This window comes from Somniosus microcephalus, chromosome 1 (genome assembly GCF_052327205.1).
Source record: "Somniosus microcephalus isolate GS21.2 chromosome 1, FLI_Smic_1.0, whole genome shotgun sequence".
Taxonomy (NCBI): domain Eukaryota; kingdom Metazoa; phylum Chordata; class Chondrichthyes; order Squaliformes; family Somniosidae; genus Somniosus; species Somniosus microcephalus.
Window position 1 is genome coordinate 53,049,069 of NC_140987.1, and position 20,490 is coordinate 53,069,558.

At 48.7% G+C, this 20,490-nt stretch overlaps 1 protein-coding gene across 1 annotated transcript in view; it reads right to left on the minus strand.

Moving 5' to 3' along the window:
- Positions 1 to 11,078: 11,078 nt before the first annotated feature.
- LOC147124077 (EF-hand calcium-binding domain-containing protein 6) overlaps positions 11,079 to 20,490 on the minus strand; it is a 118,177-nt gene continuing 108,765 nt past the window's right edge. Inside the window, 2 exon segments of the mRNA XM_085981305.1 lie at positions 11,079 to 12,049; positions 12,052 to 12,256. Coding sequence (XP_085837431.1) covers positions 12,003 to 12,049; positions 12,052 to 12,256 — 252 coding nt within the window. The 3' untranslated portion in view covers positions 11,079 to 12,002.

Genomic DNA, 20,490 nt, shown 5'->3' on the forward strand with positions numbered 1-20,490 from the left:
TCTGTAATGAACTGGACCCGGGGTTATTGTCACTGGGAATTCCTGATGAACAGGACCCGGGATTATTGTCACTGGGAATACTGTAATGAACAGGACCCGGGGTTATTGTCACTGGGAATTCCTGATGAACAGGACCCGGGGTTATTGTCGCTGGGAATTCCAGATGAACAGGACCCGGGGTTATTGTCACTGGGAATTCTGTAATGAACAGGACCCGGGATTATTGTCACTGGGAATTCCTGATGAACAGGACCCGGAGTTATTGTCACTGGGAATTCCTGATGAACAGGACCCAGGGTTATTGTCACTGGGAATTCTGTGATGGACAGGACCCGGTGTTATTGTCATTGGGAATTCTGTAATGAACAGGACCCGGGGTTATTGTCACTGGGAATTCCTGATGAACAGGACCCGGGGTTATTGTCTCTGAGAATTCCTGATGAACAGGACCCGGGATTATTGTCACTGGGAATTCCTGATGAACAGGACCCAGGGTTATTGTCACTGGGAATTCTGTAATGAACAGGACCCGGGGTTTTTGTCACTGGGAATTCTGTAATGAACAGGACCCGGGGTTATTGTCACTGGGAATTCCTGATGAACAGGACCCGGGGTTTTTGTCACTGGGAATTCCTGATGAACAGGACCCGGGGTTATTGTCACTGGGAATTGCTGATGAACAGGACCCGGGGTTATTGTCACTGGGAATTCTGTAATGAACAGGACCCGGGGTTATTTTCACTGGGATTTCCTGATGAACAGGACCCGGGGTTATTGTCTCTGAGAATTCCTGATGAACAGGACCCGGGGTTATTGTCACTGGGAATTCCTGATGAACAGGACCCGGGGTTATTGTCACTGGGAATTCCAGATGAACAGGACCCGGGATTATTGTCACTGGGATTTCCTGATGAACAGGACCCGGGGTTATTGTCACTGGGAATTCTGTAATGAACAGGACTCGGGGTTACTGTCACTGGGAATTCTGTAATGAACAGGACCCGGGGTTATTGTCACTGGGAATTCCTGATGAACAGGACTCGGGGTTATTGTCACTGGGAATTCTGTAAAGAACAGGACCCGGGGTTATTATCACTGGGAATTCCTGATGAACAGGACCCGGGGTTATTGTCACTGGGAATTCTGTAATGAACAGGACCCGGGGTTATTGTCACTGGGAATTCTGTAATGAACAGGACCCGGGGTTATTGTCACTGGGAATTCTGTAATGAACAGGACCCGGGGTTATTGTCACTGGGAATTCCTGATGAACAGGACCCGGGGTTATTGTCACTGGGAATTCTGTAATGAACAGGACCCGGGGTTATTGTCTCTGAGAATTCCTCATGAATAGGACCCGGGGTTATTGTCACTGGGAATTCCTGATGAACAGGACCCGGGGTTATTGTCACTGGGAATTCTGTAATGAACAGGACCCGGGGTTATTGTCACTGGGAATTCTGTAATTAACTGGACCCGGGGTTATTGTCACTGGGAATTCCTGATGAATAGGACCCGGGGTTATTGTCACTGGGAATTCCTGATGAACAGGACCTGGGGTTATTGTCACTGGGAATTCCGGATGAACAGGACCCGGGGTTATTGTCACTGGGAATTCTGTAAAGAACAGGACCCGGGGTTATTGTCACTGGGAATTCCTGATGAACAGGACGCGGGGTTATTGTCACTGGGAATTCTGTAATGAACAGGACCCGGGGTTATTGTCACTGGGATTTCCTGATGAACAGGACCCGGGGTTATTGTCACTGGGAATTCCTGATGAACAGGACTCGTGGTTATTGTCACTGGGAATTCTGTAAAGAACAGGACCCGGGGTTATTGTCACTGGGAATTCCTGATGAACAGGACCCGGGGTTATTGTCACTGGGAATTCTGCAATGAACAGGACCCGGGATTATTGTCTCTGAGAATTCCTCATGAATAGGACCCGGGGTTATTGTCACTGGGAATTCCTGATGAACAGGACCCGGGGTTATTGTCACTGGGAATTCTGTAATGAACAGGACCCGGGGTTATTGTCACTGGGAATTCTGTAATGAACAGGACCCGGGGTTATTGTCACTGGGAATTCTGTAATGAACAGGACCCGGGATTATTGTCACTGGGAATTCCTGATGAACAGGACCCGGGGTTATTGTCACTGGGAATTCCTGATGAGCAGGATCCGGGGTTATTGTCACTGAGAATTCCTGATGAACAGGACCCGGGGTTATTGTCATTGGGAATTCTGTAATGAACAGGACCCGGGGTTATTGTCACTGGGAATTTCTGATGAACAGGACTCGGGGTTATTGTCACTGGGAATTCTGTAATGAACAGGAACAGGGTTATTGTCACTGGGAATTGTGTAATGAACTGGACCCGGGGTTATTGTCACTGGGAATTCTGTAATGAACAGGACCCGGGGTTATTGTCACTGGGAATTCCTGATGAACAAGACCCGGGGTTATTGTCTCTGAGAATTCCTGATGAACAGGACCCGGGGTTATTGTCACTGGGAATTCTGTAATGAACAGGACCCGGGTTTATTGTCTCTGAGAATTCCTGATGAACAGGACCTGGGGTTATTGTCACTGGGAATTCCTGATGAACAGGACCCGGGGTTATTGTCACTGGGAATTCTGTAATGAACAGGACCCGGGGGTATTGTCACTGGGAATTCCTGATGAACAGGACCCGGGGTTATTGTCACTGGGAATTCTGTAATGAACAGGACCCGGGGTTATTGTCACTGGGAATTCCTGATGAACAAGACCCGGGGTTATTGTCTCTGAGAATTCCTGATGAACAGGACCCGGGGTTATTGTCACTGGGAATTCTGTAATGAACAGGACCCGGGTTTATTGTCTCTGAGAATTCCTGATGAACAGGACCCGGGGTTATTGTCACTGGGAATTCCTGATGAACAGGACCCGGGGTTATTGTCACTGGGAATTCTGTAATGAACAGGACCCGGGGTTATTGTCACTGGGAATTCCTGATGAACAGGACGCGGGGTTATTGTCACTGGGAATTCTGTAATGAACAGGACCCGGGGTTATTGTCACTGGGATTTCCTGATGAACAGGACCCGGGGTTATTGTCACTGGGAATTCCTGATGAACAGGACTCGTGGTTATTGTCACTGGGAATTCTGTAAAGAACAGGACCCGGGGTTATTGTCACTGGGAATTCCTGATGAACAGGACCCGGGGTTATTGTCACTGGGAATTCTGCAATGAACAGGACCCGGGGTTATTGTCACTGGGATTTCCTGATGAACAGGACCCGGGGTTATTGTCACTGGGAATTCCTGATGAACAGGACTCGTGGTTATTGTCACTGGGAATTCTGTAAAGAACAGGACCCGGGGTTATTGTCACTGGGAATTCCTGATGAACAGGACCCGGGGTTATTGTCACTGGGAATTCTGCAATGAACAGGACCCGGGGTTATTGTCTCTGAGAATTCCTCATGAATAGGACCCGGGGTTATTGTCACTGGGAATTCCTGATGAACAGGACCCGGGGTTATTGTCACTGGGAATTCTGTAATGAACAGGACCCGGGGTTATTGTCACTGGGAATTCTGTAATGAACAGGACCCGGGGTTATTGTCACTGGGAATTCTGTAATGAACAGGACCCGGGATTATTGTCACTGGGAATTCCTGATGAACAGGACCCGGGGTTATTGTCACTGGGAATTCCTGATGAGCAGGATCCGGGGTTATTGTCACTGAGAATTCCTGATGAACAGGACCCGGGGTTATTGTCATTGGGAATTCTGTAATGAACAGGACCCGGGGTTATTGTCACTGGGAATTTCTGATGAACAGGACTCGGGGTTATTGTCACTGGGAATTCTGTAATGAACAGGAACAGGGTTATTGTCACTGGGAATTGTGTAATGAACTGGACCCGGGGTTATTGTCACTGGGAATTCTGTAATGAACAGGACCCGGGGTTATTGTCACTGGGAATTCCTGATGAACAAGACCCGGGGTTATTGTCTCTGAGAATTCCTGATGAACAGGACCTGGGGTTATTGTCACTGGGAATTCTGTAATGAACAGGACCCGGGTTTATTGTCTCTGAGAATTCCTGATGAACAGGACCCGGGGTTATTGTCACTGGGAATTGCTGATGAACAGGACCCGGGGTTGTCACTGGGAATTCTGTAATGAACAGGACCCGGGGTTATTGTCACTGGGAATTCCTGATGAACAGGACCCGGGGTTATTGTCACTGGGAATTCTGTAATGAACAGGACCCGGGGTTATTGTCACTGGGAATTCTGTAATGAACTGGACCCGGGGTTATTGTCACTGGGAATTCCTGATGAACAGGACCCGGGATTATTGTCACTGGGAATACTGTAATGAACAGGACCCGGGGTTATTGTCGCTGGGAATTCCAGATGAACAGGACCCGGGGTTATTGTCACTGGGAATTCTGTAATGAACAGGACCCGGGATTATTGTCACTGGGAATTCCTGATGAACAGGACCCAGAGTTATTGTCACTGGGAATTCCTGATGAACAGGACCCAGGGTTATTGTCACTGGAAATTCTGTGATGGACAGGACCCGGTGTTATTGTCATTGGGAATTCTGTAATGAACAGGACCCGGGGTTATTGTCACTGGGAATTCCTGATGAACAGGACCCGGGGTTATTGTCTCTGAGAATTCCTGATGAACAGGACCCGGGATTATTGTCACTGGGAATTCCTGATGAACAGGACCCAGGGTTATTGTCACTGGGAATTCTGTAATGAACAGGACCCGGGGTTTTTGTCACTGGGAATTCTGTAATGAACAGGACCCGGGGTTATTGTCACTGGGAATTCCTGATGAACAGGACCCGGGGTTTTTGTCACTGGGAATTCCTGATGAACAGGACCCGGGGTTATTGTCACTGGGAATTGCTGATGAACAGGACCCGGGGTTATTGTCACTGGGAATTCTGTAATGAACAGGACCCGGGGTTATTTTCACTGGGATTTCCTGATGAACAGGACCCGGGGTTATTGTCTCTGAGAATTCCTGATGAACAGGACCCGGGGTTATTGTCACTGGGAATTCCTGATGAACAGGACCCGGGGTTATTGTCACTGGGAATTCCAGATGAACAGGACCCGGGATTATTGTCACTGGGATTTCCTGATGAACAAGACCCGGGGTTATTGTCACTGGGAATTCTGTAATGAACAGGACTCGGGGTTACTGTCACTGGGAATTCTGTAATGAACAGGACCCGGGGTTATTGTCACTGGGAATTCCTGATGAACAGGACTCGGGGTTATTGTCACTGGGAATTCTGTAAAGAACAGGACCCGGGGTTATTATCACTGGGAATTCCTGATGAACAGGACCCGGGGTTATTGTCACTGGGAATTCTGTAATGAACAGGAACCGGGGTTATTGTCTCTGAGAATTCCTGATGAACAGGACCCGGGGTTATTGTCACTGGGAATTCCTGATGAACAGGACCCGGGGTTATTGTCAGTGGGAATTCTGTAATGAACAGGACCCGGGGTTATTGTCACTGGGAATTCTGTAATGAACAGGAGCCGGGGTTATTCTCACTGGGAATTCTGTAATGAACAGGACCCGGGGTTATTGTCACTGGGAATTCTGTAATGAACAGGACCCGGGGTTATTGTCAGTGGGAATTCTGTAATGAACAGGACCTGGGATTATTGTCACTGGGAATTCTGTAATGAACAGGACCAGGGGTTATTGTCACTGGGAATTCTGTAATGAACAGGACCCGGAGGTATTGTCACTGGGAATTCTGTCATGAACAGGACCCGGGGTTATTGTCACTGGGAATTCTGTAATGAACAGGACCCGGGATTATTGTCACTGGGAATTCCTGATGAACAGGACCCGGGGTTATTGTCACTGGGAATTCCTGATGGGCAGGACCCGGGGTTATTGTCACTGGGAATTCCTGATGAACAGGACCCGGGGTTATTGTCACTGGGAATTCTGTAATGAACAGGACCCGGGGCTATTGTCACTGGGAATTTCTGATGAACAGGACTCGGGGTTATTGTCACTGGGAATTCTGTAATGAACAGGACCCGGGGTTATTGTCACTGGGAATTCTGTAATGAACTGGACCCGGGGTTTTTGTCACTGGGAATTCTGTAATGAACAGGACCCGGGGTTATTGTCACTGGGAATTCTGTAATGAACAGGACCCGGGGTTATTGTAACTGGGAATTCCTGATGAACAGGACCCGGGGTTATTGTCACTGGGAATTCCTGATGAACAGGACCCAGGGTTATTGTCACTGGGAATTCTGTAATGAACAGGACCCGGGGTTATTGTCACTGGGAATTCCAGATGTACAGGACCCGGGGTTATTGTCACTGGGATTTCCGGATGAACAAGACCCGGGGTTATTGTCACTGTGAATTCTGTAATGAACAGGACTCGGGGTTATTGTCACTGGGAATTCTGTTAATAACAGGACCCGGGGTTATTGTCACTGGGAATTCCTGATGAACAGGACCCGGGGTTACTGTCACTGGGAATTCTGTAATGAACAGGACCCGGGGTTATTGTCACTGGGAATTCCTGATGAACAGGACCCGGGGTTATTGTCAGTGGGAATTCTGTAATGAACAGGACCCGGGGTTATTGTCGCTGGGAATTCTGTAATGAACAGGACCCGGGGTTATTCTCACTGGGAATTCTGTAATGAACAGGACCCGGGGTTATTGTCACTGGGAATTCTGTAATGAACAGGACCCGGGGTTATTGTCACTGGGAATTCTGTAATGAACAGGACCTGGGATTATTGTCACTGGGAATTCTGTAATGAACAGGACCAGGGGTTATTGTCACTGGGAATTCTGTAATGAACAGGACCCGGGGGTATTGTCACTGGGAATTCTGTCATGAACAGGACCCGGGGTTATTGTCACTGGGAATTCTGTAATGAACAGGACCCGGGATTATTGTCACTGGGAATTCCTGATGGGCAGGACCCGGGGTTATTGTCACTGGGAATTCCTGGTGAACAGGACCCGGGGTTATTGTCACTGGGAATTCTGTAATGAACAGGACCCGGGGCTATTGTCACTGGGAATTTCTGATGAACAGGACTCGGGGTTATTGTCACTGGGAATTCTGTAATGAACAGGACCCGGGGTTATTGTCACTGGGAATTCTGTAATGAACTGGACCCGGGGTTATTGTCACTGGGAATTCTGTAATGAACAGGACCCGGGGTTATTGTCACTGGGAATTCTGTAATGAACAGGACCCGGGGTTATTGTCACTGGGAATTCCTGATGAACAGGACCCGGGGTTATTGTCTCTGAGAATTCCTGATGAACAGGACTCGGGGTTATTGTCCCTGGGAATTCCTGATGAACAGGACTCGGGGTTATTGTCACTGAGAATTCCTGCTGAACAGGACCCGGGGTTATTGTCACTGGGAATTCCTGATGAACAGGACCCGGGGTTATTGTCACTGGGAATTCTGTAATTAACAGGACCCGGGGTTATTGTCACTGGGAATTCTGTAATGAACAGGACCCGGGATTATTGTCACTGGGAAATCTGTAATGAACAGGACCCGGGGTTATTGTCACTGGGAATTCCTGATGAACAGGACCCGGGGTTATTGTCACTGAGAATTCCTGATGAACAGGGCCTGGGGTTATTGTCACTGGGAATTCCTGATGAACAAGACCCGGGGTTATTGTCACTGGGAATTCTGTAATGAACAGGACCCGGGATTATTGTCACTGGGAATTCCTGATGAACAGGACCCGGGGTTATTGTCACTGGGAATTCTGTGATGAACAGGACCCGGGGTTATTGTCACTGGGAATTCTGTAATGAACAGGACCTGGGGTTATTGTCACTGGGAATTCCTGATGAACAGGACCCGGGATTATTGTCACTGGGAAATCCTGATGAACAGGACCCGGGGTTATTGTCTCTGAGAATTCCTGATGAACAGGACCCGGGATTATTGTCACTGGGAATTCCTGATGAACAGGACCCAGGGTTATTGTCACTGGGAATTCTGTAATGAACAGGACCCGGGGTTATTGTCACTGGGAATTCTGTAATGAGCAGGACCCGGGGTTATTGTCACTGGGAATTCCTGATGAACAGGACCCAGAGTTATTGTCACTGGGAATTGCTGATGAACAGGACCCGGGGTTATTGTCACTGGGAATTCCTGATGAACAGGACCCGGGGTTATTGTCACTGGGAATTCTGTAATGAACAGGACCCGGGGTTATTGTCACTGGGATTTCCTGATGAACAGGACCCGGGGTTATTGTCACTGGGAATTCCTGATGAACAGGACCCGGGGTTATTGTCACTGGGAATTCTGTAATGAACAGGACCCGGGGTTATTGTCACTGGGAATTCCTGATGAACAGGACCCGGGGTTATTGTCACTGGGAATTCTGTAAAGGACAGGACCCGGGGTTATTGTCACTGGGAATTCCTGATGAAAAGGACCCGGGGTTATTGTCACTGGGAATTCTGTAATGAACAGGCCCCAGGGTTATTGTCACTGGGAATTCTGTAATGAACAGGACCCGGGATTATTGTCACTGGGAATTCTGTGATGAACAGGACCCGGGGTTATTGTCACTGGGAATTCTGTAATGAACAGGACCCGGGGTTATTGTCACTGGCAATTCTGTAATGAACAGAACCCGGGGTTATTGTCACTGGGAATTCTGTAATGAACAGGGCCCGGGGTTATTGTCACTGAGAATTCCTGATGAACAGGACCCGGGTTTATTGTCACTGGGAATTCCTGATGAACAGGACCCGGGGTTATTGTCACTGGGAATTCTGTAATGAACAGGACCCGGGGTTATTGTCACTGGGAATTCCTGATGAACAGGACTCGGGGTTATTGTCACTGGGAATTCTGTAATGAACAGGACCCGGGGTTATTGTCACTGGGAATTCCTGATGAACAGGACCCGGGGTTATTGTCACTGGGAATTCCTGATGAACAGGACCCGGGGTTATTGTCACTGGGAATTCCTGATGAACAGGACCCGGGGTTATTGTCACTGGGAATTCTGTAACGAACAGGACCCGGGGTTATTGTCACTGGGGGTTCTTGATGAACAGGACCCGGGGTTATTGTCACTGGAAATTCCTGATGAACAGGACCCGGGATTATTGTCACTGGGGATTCCTGATGAACAGGACCTGGGGTTATTGTCACTGAGAATTCCTGATGAACAGGACCCGGGGTTATTGTCGCTGGGAATTCTGTAATGAACAATTCCCCTGGACCTGACGGCCTACATCCTAGGGTTCTAAAAGAGGTGGCTGAAGAGATAGCGGATGCATTGGTTTTGATCTTCCAAAATTCCCCAGATTCTGGAGAGGTCCCAGTGGATTGTAACACCACTATTCAAGAAAGGAGGGAGAGAAAAAACAGGGAACAACAGGCCAGTTAGCCTGACATCAGTCGTTGGGAAAATGCTGGAATCCATTGTTAAGGAAGTGGTATCAGCATAGAAACATAGAAGATAGGAGCAGGAGTAGGCCATTTGGCCCCTCGAGCCTGTTCCGCCATTTAATGAGATCATGGCTGATCATCCAAACTCAGTACCCTATCCCTGCTTTCTCCCCATATCCCTTGATCCCTTTAGCTTTAAGAAATATGTCACTTAGAAAATCGTAACATGATTAGGCAGAGTCAACATGGTTTTATGAAAGGGAAATCATGTTTGACAAATTTATTAGAGTTTTTTGAGGATGTAACTAGCAGGGTAGATAAAGGGGAACCAGTAGTATATTTGGATTTCCAAAAGGCATTCGATAAGGTGCCACATAAAAGAGTATTACACAAGATTAGGTCTCATGGGGTTGGGGATAATATAGTAGCATGGATAAAGGATTGGTTAATGGACAGAAAACAGAGAGTAGGGATAAACGGATCTTTTTCAGGTTGGCAGGCTGTAACTAGTGGGATGCCGCAAGGATCAGTGTTGGGGCCTCAGCTATTTACAATCTATATTAATGATCTAGATGAAGGGACCGAGTGTAATGTATCCAAGTTTGCTGATGATACAAAGCTTGGTGGGACAGTAAGCTGTGAGGAGATCACAAAGAGTCTGCAAAGGGATATGGATAGACTAAGTGAGTGGGCAGTAAGGTGGCAGATGGAGTATAATGTAGGGAAATGTGAGGTTATTCACTTTGGTAGGAAGAATAGAAAAACAGAATATTTTTTAAATGGTGAGAAACTGTCACATGTTGGTGTTCAGAGAGATTTGGGTGTCCTTGTGCAAGAAACACAGAAAGCTAGCATGCAGGTACAGCAAGCAATAAGGAAGGCAAATGGCATATTGACCTTTATTGCAAGGGGGGTTGGAGTATAAGATAAGGAAGTCTTGCTACAATTGTACAGGGCCTTGGTGAGACCACACCTGGAGTACTGTGCACAGTTCTGGTCTCCTTATCTAAGGAAGGATATACTTGCCTTGGAGGTGGTGCAACGAAGGTTCACTAGATTGATTCCTGTGATGAGAGGGCTGTCCTATGATGAGAGATTGTGTAGAATGGGCCTGTACTCTAGTTTAGAAGAATGAGAGGTGATCTCATTGAAACATACAAGATTCTGAAGGGGATTGACAGGGTAGATGCTGAGAGGTTGTTTCCCCTGGCTGGAGTGTTTAGAACTAGGGGGCATAGTCTCAGAATAAGGGGTAGGCCACTTAAGATCGAGATGAGGGGGAATTTCTTCATTAGAGGGTTGTAAATCTTTGGAATTCTCTGCCCCAGAGGGCTGTGAATGCTGAGTCTTTGAGTGTATTCAAGGCTGAGATAGATAGATTTTTGGACTCTAGGGGAATCAAAGGATATGGAGATCGGACGGGAAAGTGGAGTTGAGGTCGATGATCAGCCATGATCTTATTGAATGGCGGAGCAGGCTCGAGGGGCCATATGGCCTACTCCTGATCTTACTGCTTATGTTCTTATGTTAACAGGGCCCGGGGTTATTGTCACTGGGAATTCTGTGATGAACAGGACTCGGGATTAGTGTTCTGACAGAAGAAAAACAGAAAAAAGCTATAAATGTTTCTTTATTTGAAATCTAAAATATTGCAGATCAAACTAACAAAGTTACTGAAAAGCACCTCATAACAGAAACATATATCAAAGATGTTCAGACAATTGTGACTTGCATAACTGTGTGGTTCTTAAGTTTATGATCTATCTGTTTGGAGCAGGAGGTGGATTTATACTGGGCAGAGTTCGAGCCCTCAATCCTACATTAAAATGCAAATTTCAAATCGATCTGTTACAGTAAGTCGATAACTCTTCTAGTTTTGGAAACCTACTCGCTTGTTATAAAACACTTCCTCTACAACTCTAAACCTGAATATTATGAAGGATATGCAGTGCATTTAGGAACATTAACTATCTTCATTAGGGAAAAACGGAGGCAATGTTTGTAAAAATTGCACTTGTGATTTGAGGAAATCTCAACCAACGTCACTGAAACAGATTATCTGGTCATTGCTGTTTGTGGCACCTTGCTGTGCGCAGAGTCACTGCATGTTTCCCACATTACAACAGTGACCACTCTTCTAAATACTCCATTGGCTGTGAAGCACTTTGGGAGGTCCTTAGGTCATGAAAGGCACTATGTAAATGCAAGTTGTTTCTTTCTCTTTATCACCTGTGTCACTGAGGCTAGTGACCTGAGGGTTTTTCCCAGTTCAACGTCTCGCCCCAAACCAAAATGATCTGAATTGAGTTAAAGTTGTGATTCAAAAACAGAAAGAACTGGGGCATCTTCGTAAAGGTTGAGCTATTGATCATTTTAAGGTTTTGAGCAGCTGGGAAAGTGAAATCACTGGTACTCCAGAGACTGACAGCAACAGGCACCAGAGACACAGGCCATTCTGTGGAGGTGTCTTCATTCAGTGCAGTGTGGGATGAACTTGTTGTTCCTGTCATCTCTCAGCCAAAGTATCCACATTTACTCATTGCTGTAAGGGGGTTTGCTTTCCGCACGACTTCTCTCTTTTTTGTAGGTCTCTTCCAGGAACTTTTTGTAGTCGATTTTGCCTTCCATGTTTTCATCGAATTTCGACATGATATGGTAGACCTCATCCTCATTCAGGAGCAGATCGCAGAGCTTGAGTACTGCGCGAAACTCTGGCAGGGACAGGTAACCGCTGCTGGTGCTGTCTAACTTCTTAAAGGCTCTGCGTAAGGGTTTCCACTCACCTTGCAGCTGTAAAGTACAAGGGAAGACGAGAGTTTAATTTTAGTTAACACCTTTGGATGCCTATGGTGCTGTGTTTGTAGTTTCTGACAGATATGACCACACCCCTGATAGACGGGGTCCCAAATCTCTAAGGCCTCTCTGCCTTCTGCTAATTTGAATGCAAGACTCACAGACCTAGATGGTTCTTACACTGTACGTGTTTTTTCATCATTTAGCTTTAAGGCTATCTACATGTGGAATTAATTGAGTGTTTCAGCACACCGCCTTTCCCCCGTTTATCCCATTTCTCTGCAATGACCACTTGCACCAAACTGTCACTGACAATCTATGATTCTAAATGATACTTTGAGAACTCAAAAAGCCTCCCCATTGGTTCTTACATGTCAGTGCTTGGTGTCTTCAGTAGTCTCTACTGCCACCTTCATGCTGTGGTTTCCCCAAAACCACTTCCCATGGACCCCCAAAGTTGCAGTGTCAATGCAACCCGACTAGCGTGGTAGTTCTGTTCACCATCGCCCTACACACCAGGCCCACTTTGCACTATCCGACCAACCACACCTCTCCAATATGTTACAACCGCTGACAATATTGATGTGGTCTAACCGCCTACACTCCACTCAGAAACCATGCACTGCTAACTGACTATTGGCAGCTTTCCCATCATTGCAGCCACCACTGTCTACACTACACTTATCCCATCATCAATGGAAGCTCTCCGTTCGGGTATCATAGACTCCTGGGAACCCTGAAGATGGAAACTTGCCCCATTCGGTTAAATAGCAATTTGTATTTGTATTTCAAGCCTCCTTGAAAAAGTGCAACATCCCCACCGACACCTTGGAATCCCTAGCCCAAGACTGCACAAAATGGAGGAGGAGCATCAGGGAAGGCACCAAACACCTCGGGCTGGATTTTGATACTGGGGCGGGCTGGGGTCGTGAAATCCGCATTTCGTGTTAGCCACCCAATTCTAAATCGATGTGGGAAAATGATGCCTTTTTAACTTAATTGGCCAATTGAGTTCCAACGTGTGGGAACCCATGGCCAAATGAAAAGAGAGGGAACCCATGGCCAATTAGTTTTTCCAGTCTGAAAGTCGCCTCCGATGACATCATCATTGCTGCTGCATTTAAGGTCTGCAACAAGCCTTGCATCTTCTGCAGACTGCCAAGCTTTTGCCCTTGCATTTTAGAGGCACCTGCAGGAAGAATGGCCAGCCAGAGACCTAGGTCTGCACCCCACTTTGATGACGTTGCCCTGCAGGCTTTAGTTGAGGGAGCAAGAGCAAATAAAGAGGTGCTCTTCCCTTCTTCAGGGAGGAAGAAGCCTCCCCAGCAAACCAAGGCTGTGTGGATCCAGGTGGCAGAGGAGGCCAACTCTTTGTCAATAACCCGCAGAACCTGGCTTCAGTGCAGGAAGAGGTTTCATGACCTTCTGCGCACTGGAAAAGTGAGTATGAATTTCCCATCACCCTCAATCTGATCCCCATTGCCTCTCCTCACCAGCACTCAGCTTTAGCAATCTCTTCCTCCACATCCCACTTGACACTGACATCCATGCACCCTTACCCATTCCCTCTCTCTCTCTCTATGGTCACATTCACCTAACTATTTGACTATGCAGCCCTCGCACTCCCTATCATTGTGATGCAATTACAACTTACAACACACAGGGAGGGCCCTTGGTCTTGCCACCTCACTCTATCTTTGTCTCCTTCTAAGCATCTATGCTATGGATTCTCTACACTCACTCCTTCATTCTCACTCAAACGCCACTTGTCTCCCTCATTGCAGGAAAAGAGAGCTCACAATAAGAGGGAAAGAGCGAGGACGGGAGGAGGGCCACCCTCAGTAGCCCAGCTCACCACCTGGGAGGAGGCGGTCCTGGAGATCGTGGGAATGGAGGAAGATTCCCAAGTGGGGGCGGACAGACGGGCGCATCACAGCAAGCTGGTGACAGAATAGTTTTCCATCTCTCTCAATGACATTGCATGAGTCGCTGATAATGATTCTGAAGCTCTAACAGATGGACTTATGATCATCTGCAATATGCAATGTGCATGTAACCTTGGCCTCACATCTCTGACTCTTTCCTTTACTCCCCCACAGGACCATCGCAAGCACCCATCCCCACTAGCCAGGAGGAAGAGCATGAGCCTCAAGACTCCTCAGACGAAGCTGCAACCTCTGAGGGCGCAGCATCAGCAGAATTCAGCGCACCCAGCACCAGCGCAGACACTCACACCTCGGAGGGAACATCGCGAGATAGAGTAGTGTTGTCACCTGGTGTATCACAGCTCACAAGTGAGCATCAGCAGATTGTGGAGACAGGGACAGCAGTGGAGAGTCCTAGTCGGAGGGCGCAGGACTCTGCCAGCTCGGCTCAGCTGCATGTCGACCCTCTGCCTCTGGGTCCATCCATATGATCAGCGGTGCTGGAACTCCAGGAACAGATGCAGGAGTCTCTGGCAGGTTTTGTCTCCAGGGTCGCTGCGAGTGTGGAGTGAATGGAGGAGTCCATTGCGAACATGAGCAGAGCCTTTGTGGAGTCATTGGCGCATGAACGCATCACCATGAAAAGATTGGCAACCTCCATGGAGGTGATAAGTCGCCAGAGTGCAGAAAACATGGTGAGTGTTCTGAATAGAATGACATCTCTGGAGGAGCGACGGTCATCTATTGAACAGAGAAACCAGACCTTCATGGAAGTCCTTCTGAGTAGGACTGCCAGTGCAGATATGGGTCCCCATGGCCCCCTGATGTGCAGCAAGGTGCTGTCAAGCCACTTGCAAGCGCTGAGGGGGACCTGACACATGAGAGGGAAGTTGGTGGCAGACATCAAGGAAGTGGGGGCTCCTCTCCAAGCGCGCTCACTTCCATGCCACTGCAGAGCCCTCGGTCAGAGCCCCACCAGAGTCCACACCCAACTGAGATCGGCGTCTCAACCCCTGCACAGCCGCAGGAGCAGCAGACTGTTGGCGAGCCCTCACAGGTTCGCAACCCCAGAGGACGCCCGCCAAAGGTGAGCAAGGGGCCTCCACATCTGCTGAAGCCACAGGAGAAGCACCACGTAGGAGCACGCGTAAGAGAAAGATACTGCACAAATAGTCACAAGGGTAGTCACTTGGGTGAAATATGATGTTTTATGTTAAAAAGCCATCAGATGATTACTGTAAATAAAAAATCTGATGGCTACTGCTGTAGTTGTGGCATGTGTCATTTCGCAAATGGGACTTCCACATTGAGGGCTTAGGATTACTTGCAATTGTCAGTATGGTGGTCAAATTGCTAGGAATCCACTGGTTCTTGGCCATTGTCGATGCTCAGGTAAGAAGCTGTGAGGCAAAAGTGCTTGATTGGCTAGGCTAAGCAAATCTGGCCAAGATGAGTGCGTTCCTTGCACCCCGGGCAGCAATGTTCTCACGTACTGCTGCCGCTGGTTGATGGGCCTCTGCAAGATGTTCGTTTTCGCTCTCTTTCTCCTCCTCCTCATCTGAGGAGGATATGTGACGAGCCACTTGGTCCTCAGGAATCTGCAAACCACGACGCTGTGCCATGTTGTGAAGTGCCCAGCAAACCACGATGATTCTGGAGACCCTGGCTGCTGAGTATTGCAGAGCTCCACCTGATCTATCCAGGCATCTGAAGCGCATCTTCAGCAAACCGATGGTTTGCTCGATTATGGCTCTGGTGGACATGTGGCTGGAGTTGTAGCTCTCCTCAGCTTCGTTGGATGGGCTCCTCAACGGCGTCATTAGCCACGTCAACAGGGGATAGCCCTCGTCTCCAAGTAGCCATCCATTAAGTTGGTCTGGCGGACTGAATAGCGGAGGCACACTAGACTGGCGCAGTATGAAGGAGTCATGGCAACTGCCAGGGTACTTAGCACAAACATGCAAAATGTCCTTCTTGTGGTCACACACCAGCTGAACGTTAAGGGAGTGGAAGCCCTTGCAGTTGACAAAAATACCTGGATTGCGATGGGGTGCCTTAAGGGCCACATGTGTGCAGTCAACGACGCCCTGCACCCTTGGAAAGCCTGCCAGGTGAGCTAATCCAACCGCTTGCGCTGTGACACTTGCTTGATCCTTGGTGAAATAGATGTGATTGTGCGCGATGGCAAAGAGGGCATCAGTTACCTGCGTGATGCAAGTGTGTGCGGCCGCCTGGGAGATGCTGCTGATGTCTGCTGCTGATCCCTGGAATGAGCCTGAGGCAAAAAAGTTGAGTGCGGTGATGACTTTGACGGCCACTGGTAAGGGTTGTCCACCTGGCCCTCTGGGCTCCAGGTCTTGTTGCAGCATTGCGCAGATGTCACCCACTACCTCTCGCGAAAGTCGGAGCCAACTTTGGCACTGCTGCTCAGACATGTTGGTAGCTGACCCTGTGTCTGTAGACTCTGTTTGGGGGGTATCTCCTGCACCGACGGGCTTCCATGCGCTGGCCCCTTCTGGCCTGTGCAGCTTCAGGTGGGTGAGCAGCAGCTTGGTGCTCCTGTTGGTGCTGCTGCTGTTGGTGCTGCTGTTGTTCATGGATCTGCTGGTGCCGCGGCTGGTCTTCGTCCTCATCTGATGTCCAGAAGGGAAGGAAATAAATGGCTCCCATGCTTCTGGTATATGCCTCAGTTGAGGAAGCGCTCAGTCAAGGTGGCGAGAGGGGTTTCCCAGGAGGTCACACTGGAGATGGGTGTCAGGCTCCAAAGTTCCACAGCTGTGGTTATGCCTTCTAAAAGTTCCCCCAGACCTGAGACAACAAAGTCCTGCCACCTGCAAATGATGGCTGATCAAATCTCCTATTTAATGGTTGAGCTGCAGCTGATAGTCAGCAATCCAATTGTGCTCCCGCCAGGTTTCACCGTTGTGTTTCAGAGCAGGCGTGCTTCACATGGGGAAAGGGTTAAAATCAGAAAGGCCTATCAAAATGGCATTATAGAGGCAATTTAGAGCTTGTTAAGGGCCTTAACGGCCTATCCCGCCTCCAACAGCGGAAGGAGCGCACATCAACTCAAGCACCCCACCCACCCACCCCTTCAAACATTGTCTGCCCCACCTGTGACAGAGACTGTAGGTCCTGCATTGGACTCATCAGTCACCTGAGAACTCATTTTTAGTGTGGAAGTAAGTCATCCTCGATTCCGAGGGACTGCCTAAGAAGAAAAGAGGATTTGTATTTCAGGAAAGCATGAAATACAGATGTCCTACTCTTATTGAAATGTTGCTGCAACTCACTCTTCACAGAAATCACAGAAATCACAGAAACCCCACAGTGCAGATAGAGGCCATTTCGGCCCATCGAGCCTGCACAGACACATATCCCACCCGATCCCCATAACCCCTACACCAACACATATCCCACCCTATCCCCGTAACCCCACGTATTTAATCCCCCTAACACTAAGGGTCAATTTATCATAGCCAATCAACCTAACCCGCACATCTTTGGACTGTGGGAGGAAACCGGAGCACCCGGAGAAAACCCACGCAAACACGGGGAGAATGTGCAAACTCCACACAGACAGTCGCCCGAGGCCGGATTCGAACCCGGGTCCCTGGTGCTGTGAGGCAACAGTGCTAACCACTATGCCACCGTGCTGCCTTGTGTTCTCCTGGAGCAGGGTTTGTGTTCTGAACCCTGCTTACATATAGCATTAGCTGTAAGGATTTGTAAAGTGACCCAAGGGGAACTTGTATTCATGAAAAGGTGTCATTTAATCTCTCCAGTCTTCCACCCTATCACAGCCCTTCCCTTTTGTACTTTCCTCCCTTCACCCCTTTCACTGCCTCTGCACTTGCTTAAAACCTATAGGGGGAAAAATTCGGTGGTGCCAACTTCGCCGGGGCACTACTTTTAGCGCCCTGAAAAAGTTAGCGCCCCTGCGCTGTAAATTCAGTGGTAGCACCCCAAGGAGGAGGCGGTGCACTACCATAAGGGATTAAAGGGGAGGGAACTAGTGCTGCGAGCACCAGAGCCCTGCTGGACCACCAGGGAGCGGGGTGCCGGAAAAGCAGCCCAGCACTCAAGAGGGGTGCCGGGCTGAGCGATCGCGGCCGGCACCCCGAATGAAAGAGGGAAAGGGGGCAGGTGCTGGCACGCGGCCAGAAAAAAATGGCCGCCCGACAACTGCCCCTTTAAATACCGCCGCCGCGGATGCACAATCGCCACCCTGACCCTGTTGGACATATCGTCCAGCGATAGGTCAGGGGGCGCAGCTGAAGTTTGCGGCCGGGGCGCGAACGGGGCGCTGCGCACGGCGATGATGTCATCGCCAGAGGCGCCGCACTGCGGTGCACTACCAGCTGCCACCGCCGCTAACCTCCAGAAGGAGTTAGCGGCGCCACGCCCAGGCGCTAGAGGCTTTGCTAACAGGAGGCGCAAAGCAACCCGATTTCTCCCCCCATAAATCTAACTTTTTCCAGGTCTGACGAAACGTTAACTCTGTTTCTCTCTCCACAGATGTTGCCTGAGCTGCTGAATATTTCCAGCATTTTTGGTTTTTATTTCACAAAGAAGTGTTTGGCAAACTTTTTTTTCTAGGTGTGATCACAAGGTGATCTAAATAGTATTCAATGGCCCAGATTTTCCAGGGCCTATGACCACGTACGGACCCATAAGTGCCCCGCAAGTTCAGGGTTTCCGTGTGCACTGCCCATGCATGAAAACCCGGAACTTGCGATCTAGAAGCATAGAAGATAGGAGCAAGAGTAGGCCATTCGGCCGCTCGAGCCTGCTCCGCCATTCAATGAGATCATGGCTGATCATCCAAACTCAGTACCCTGTCCCTGCCTTCTCCCCATATCCCTTGATCCCTTTAGCCTTAAGAAATATATCTAACTCCTTCTTGAATATATTTAATGAATTGGCCTCTACTGCCTTCTGTGGTAGAGAATTCCACAGGTTCACCACTCTCTGGGTGAAGAAATTCCTCCTCATCTCTGTCCTAAATGGCTTACCCTTATCTTTAGACTGTGACCCCTGGTTCTGGACTCCCCCGCCATCGGGAACATCCTTCCTGCATCTAGTCTGTCTAGTCCTGTTAGAATTTTATAAGTTTCAATGAGATCCCCTCTCATTCTTCTAAACTCCAGCGAGTATAAGCCCAATTGACCCAATCTCTTCTCATACGTCATTCCTGCCATCCCAGGTATCAGTCTGGTGAATCTTCACTGCACTCCCTCCATGGCAAGAACAGCCTTCCTCAGATAAGGCGACCAAAATTGCACACAATACTCAAGGTGTGGTCTCACCAAGGCCCTGTACAACTGCAGCAAGACATCCTTGCTCCTGTACTCGAATGCTCTTGCTATGAAGGCCAACATACCATTTGCCTTCTTAACCGCCTGCTGCACCTGCATGTTTACCTTCAGCGACTGGTGCACAAGGACACCCAGGCCTCGTTGCACTTCCCCTTCTCCCAATCTATTGCCATTCAGATAATAATCTGCCTTCCTGTTTTTGCCACCAAAGTGGATAACCTCGCATTTTTCCACATTATACTGCATCTGCCATGTTTCTGCCCAATCACCCAACCTGTCCAAATCATACTGGAGTTTCTCGGCATCCTCCTCACAGCACACACGCCCACCCAGCTTTGTGTCGTCTGCAAACTTGGTGATCCCAGGGATACGTGGACTTTACTCATGCGTACGTGTAGAGGCCCAGGAGGGCGATCCTACGAACCTCCGGGACCATCAGGTAGGTTCGTGTTTTTCTTGCGGTTCGGAGGCATTCGCCCGCGGAAAGCCTCCGACCGCAGATTCAGGCCCATTATCACATTGTTGTTTGTGGGGCCTTGCTGTGCACAAATTGACTGCCGCGTTTCCTACATTACAACAGTGACTACACTTCAAAAAGTACTTCATTGGCTGTAAAGCATTTTGGGACGTCCGATGGTCATGATAGGCACTATATAAATGCAAGTCTCTTTTTTTATTGGAAGGCATCATTATCTTGCCACATAGGGCTCCTCTTGCTCTTCTCGCCCTCGAAACAATGAAGTTTTCCAGCCCTTTATTATCACGAAGACAGGCTCATCTTAAGCACGTGTCCTCTGTACCAACCCACCCTCCACTTTTTTGGGTCAGTTCCTTTTTATTGCACAGTCCCCTTTAATATCTCCATGGAAAGGTCTATTTTGCTATGCAGTAATATAGGACATAAATCCCAAACTACCTGACCCACAGGCGATTTAATTGTCTAATATATATATATTATCACCACCGGCCTCTCTGTGGCTTGTGTAGA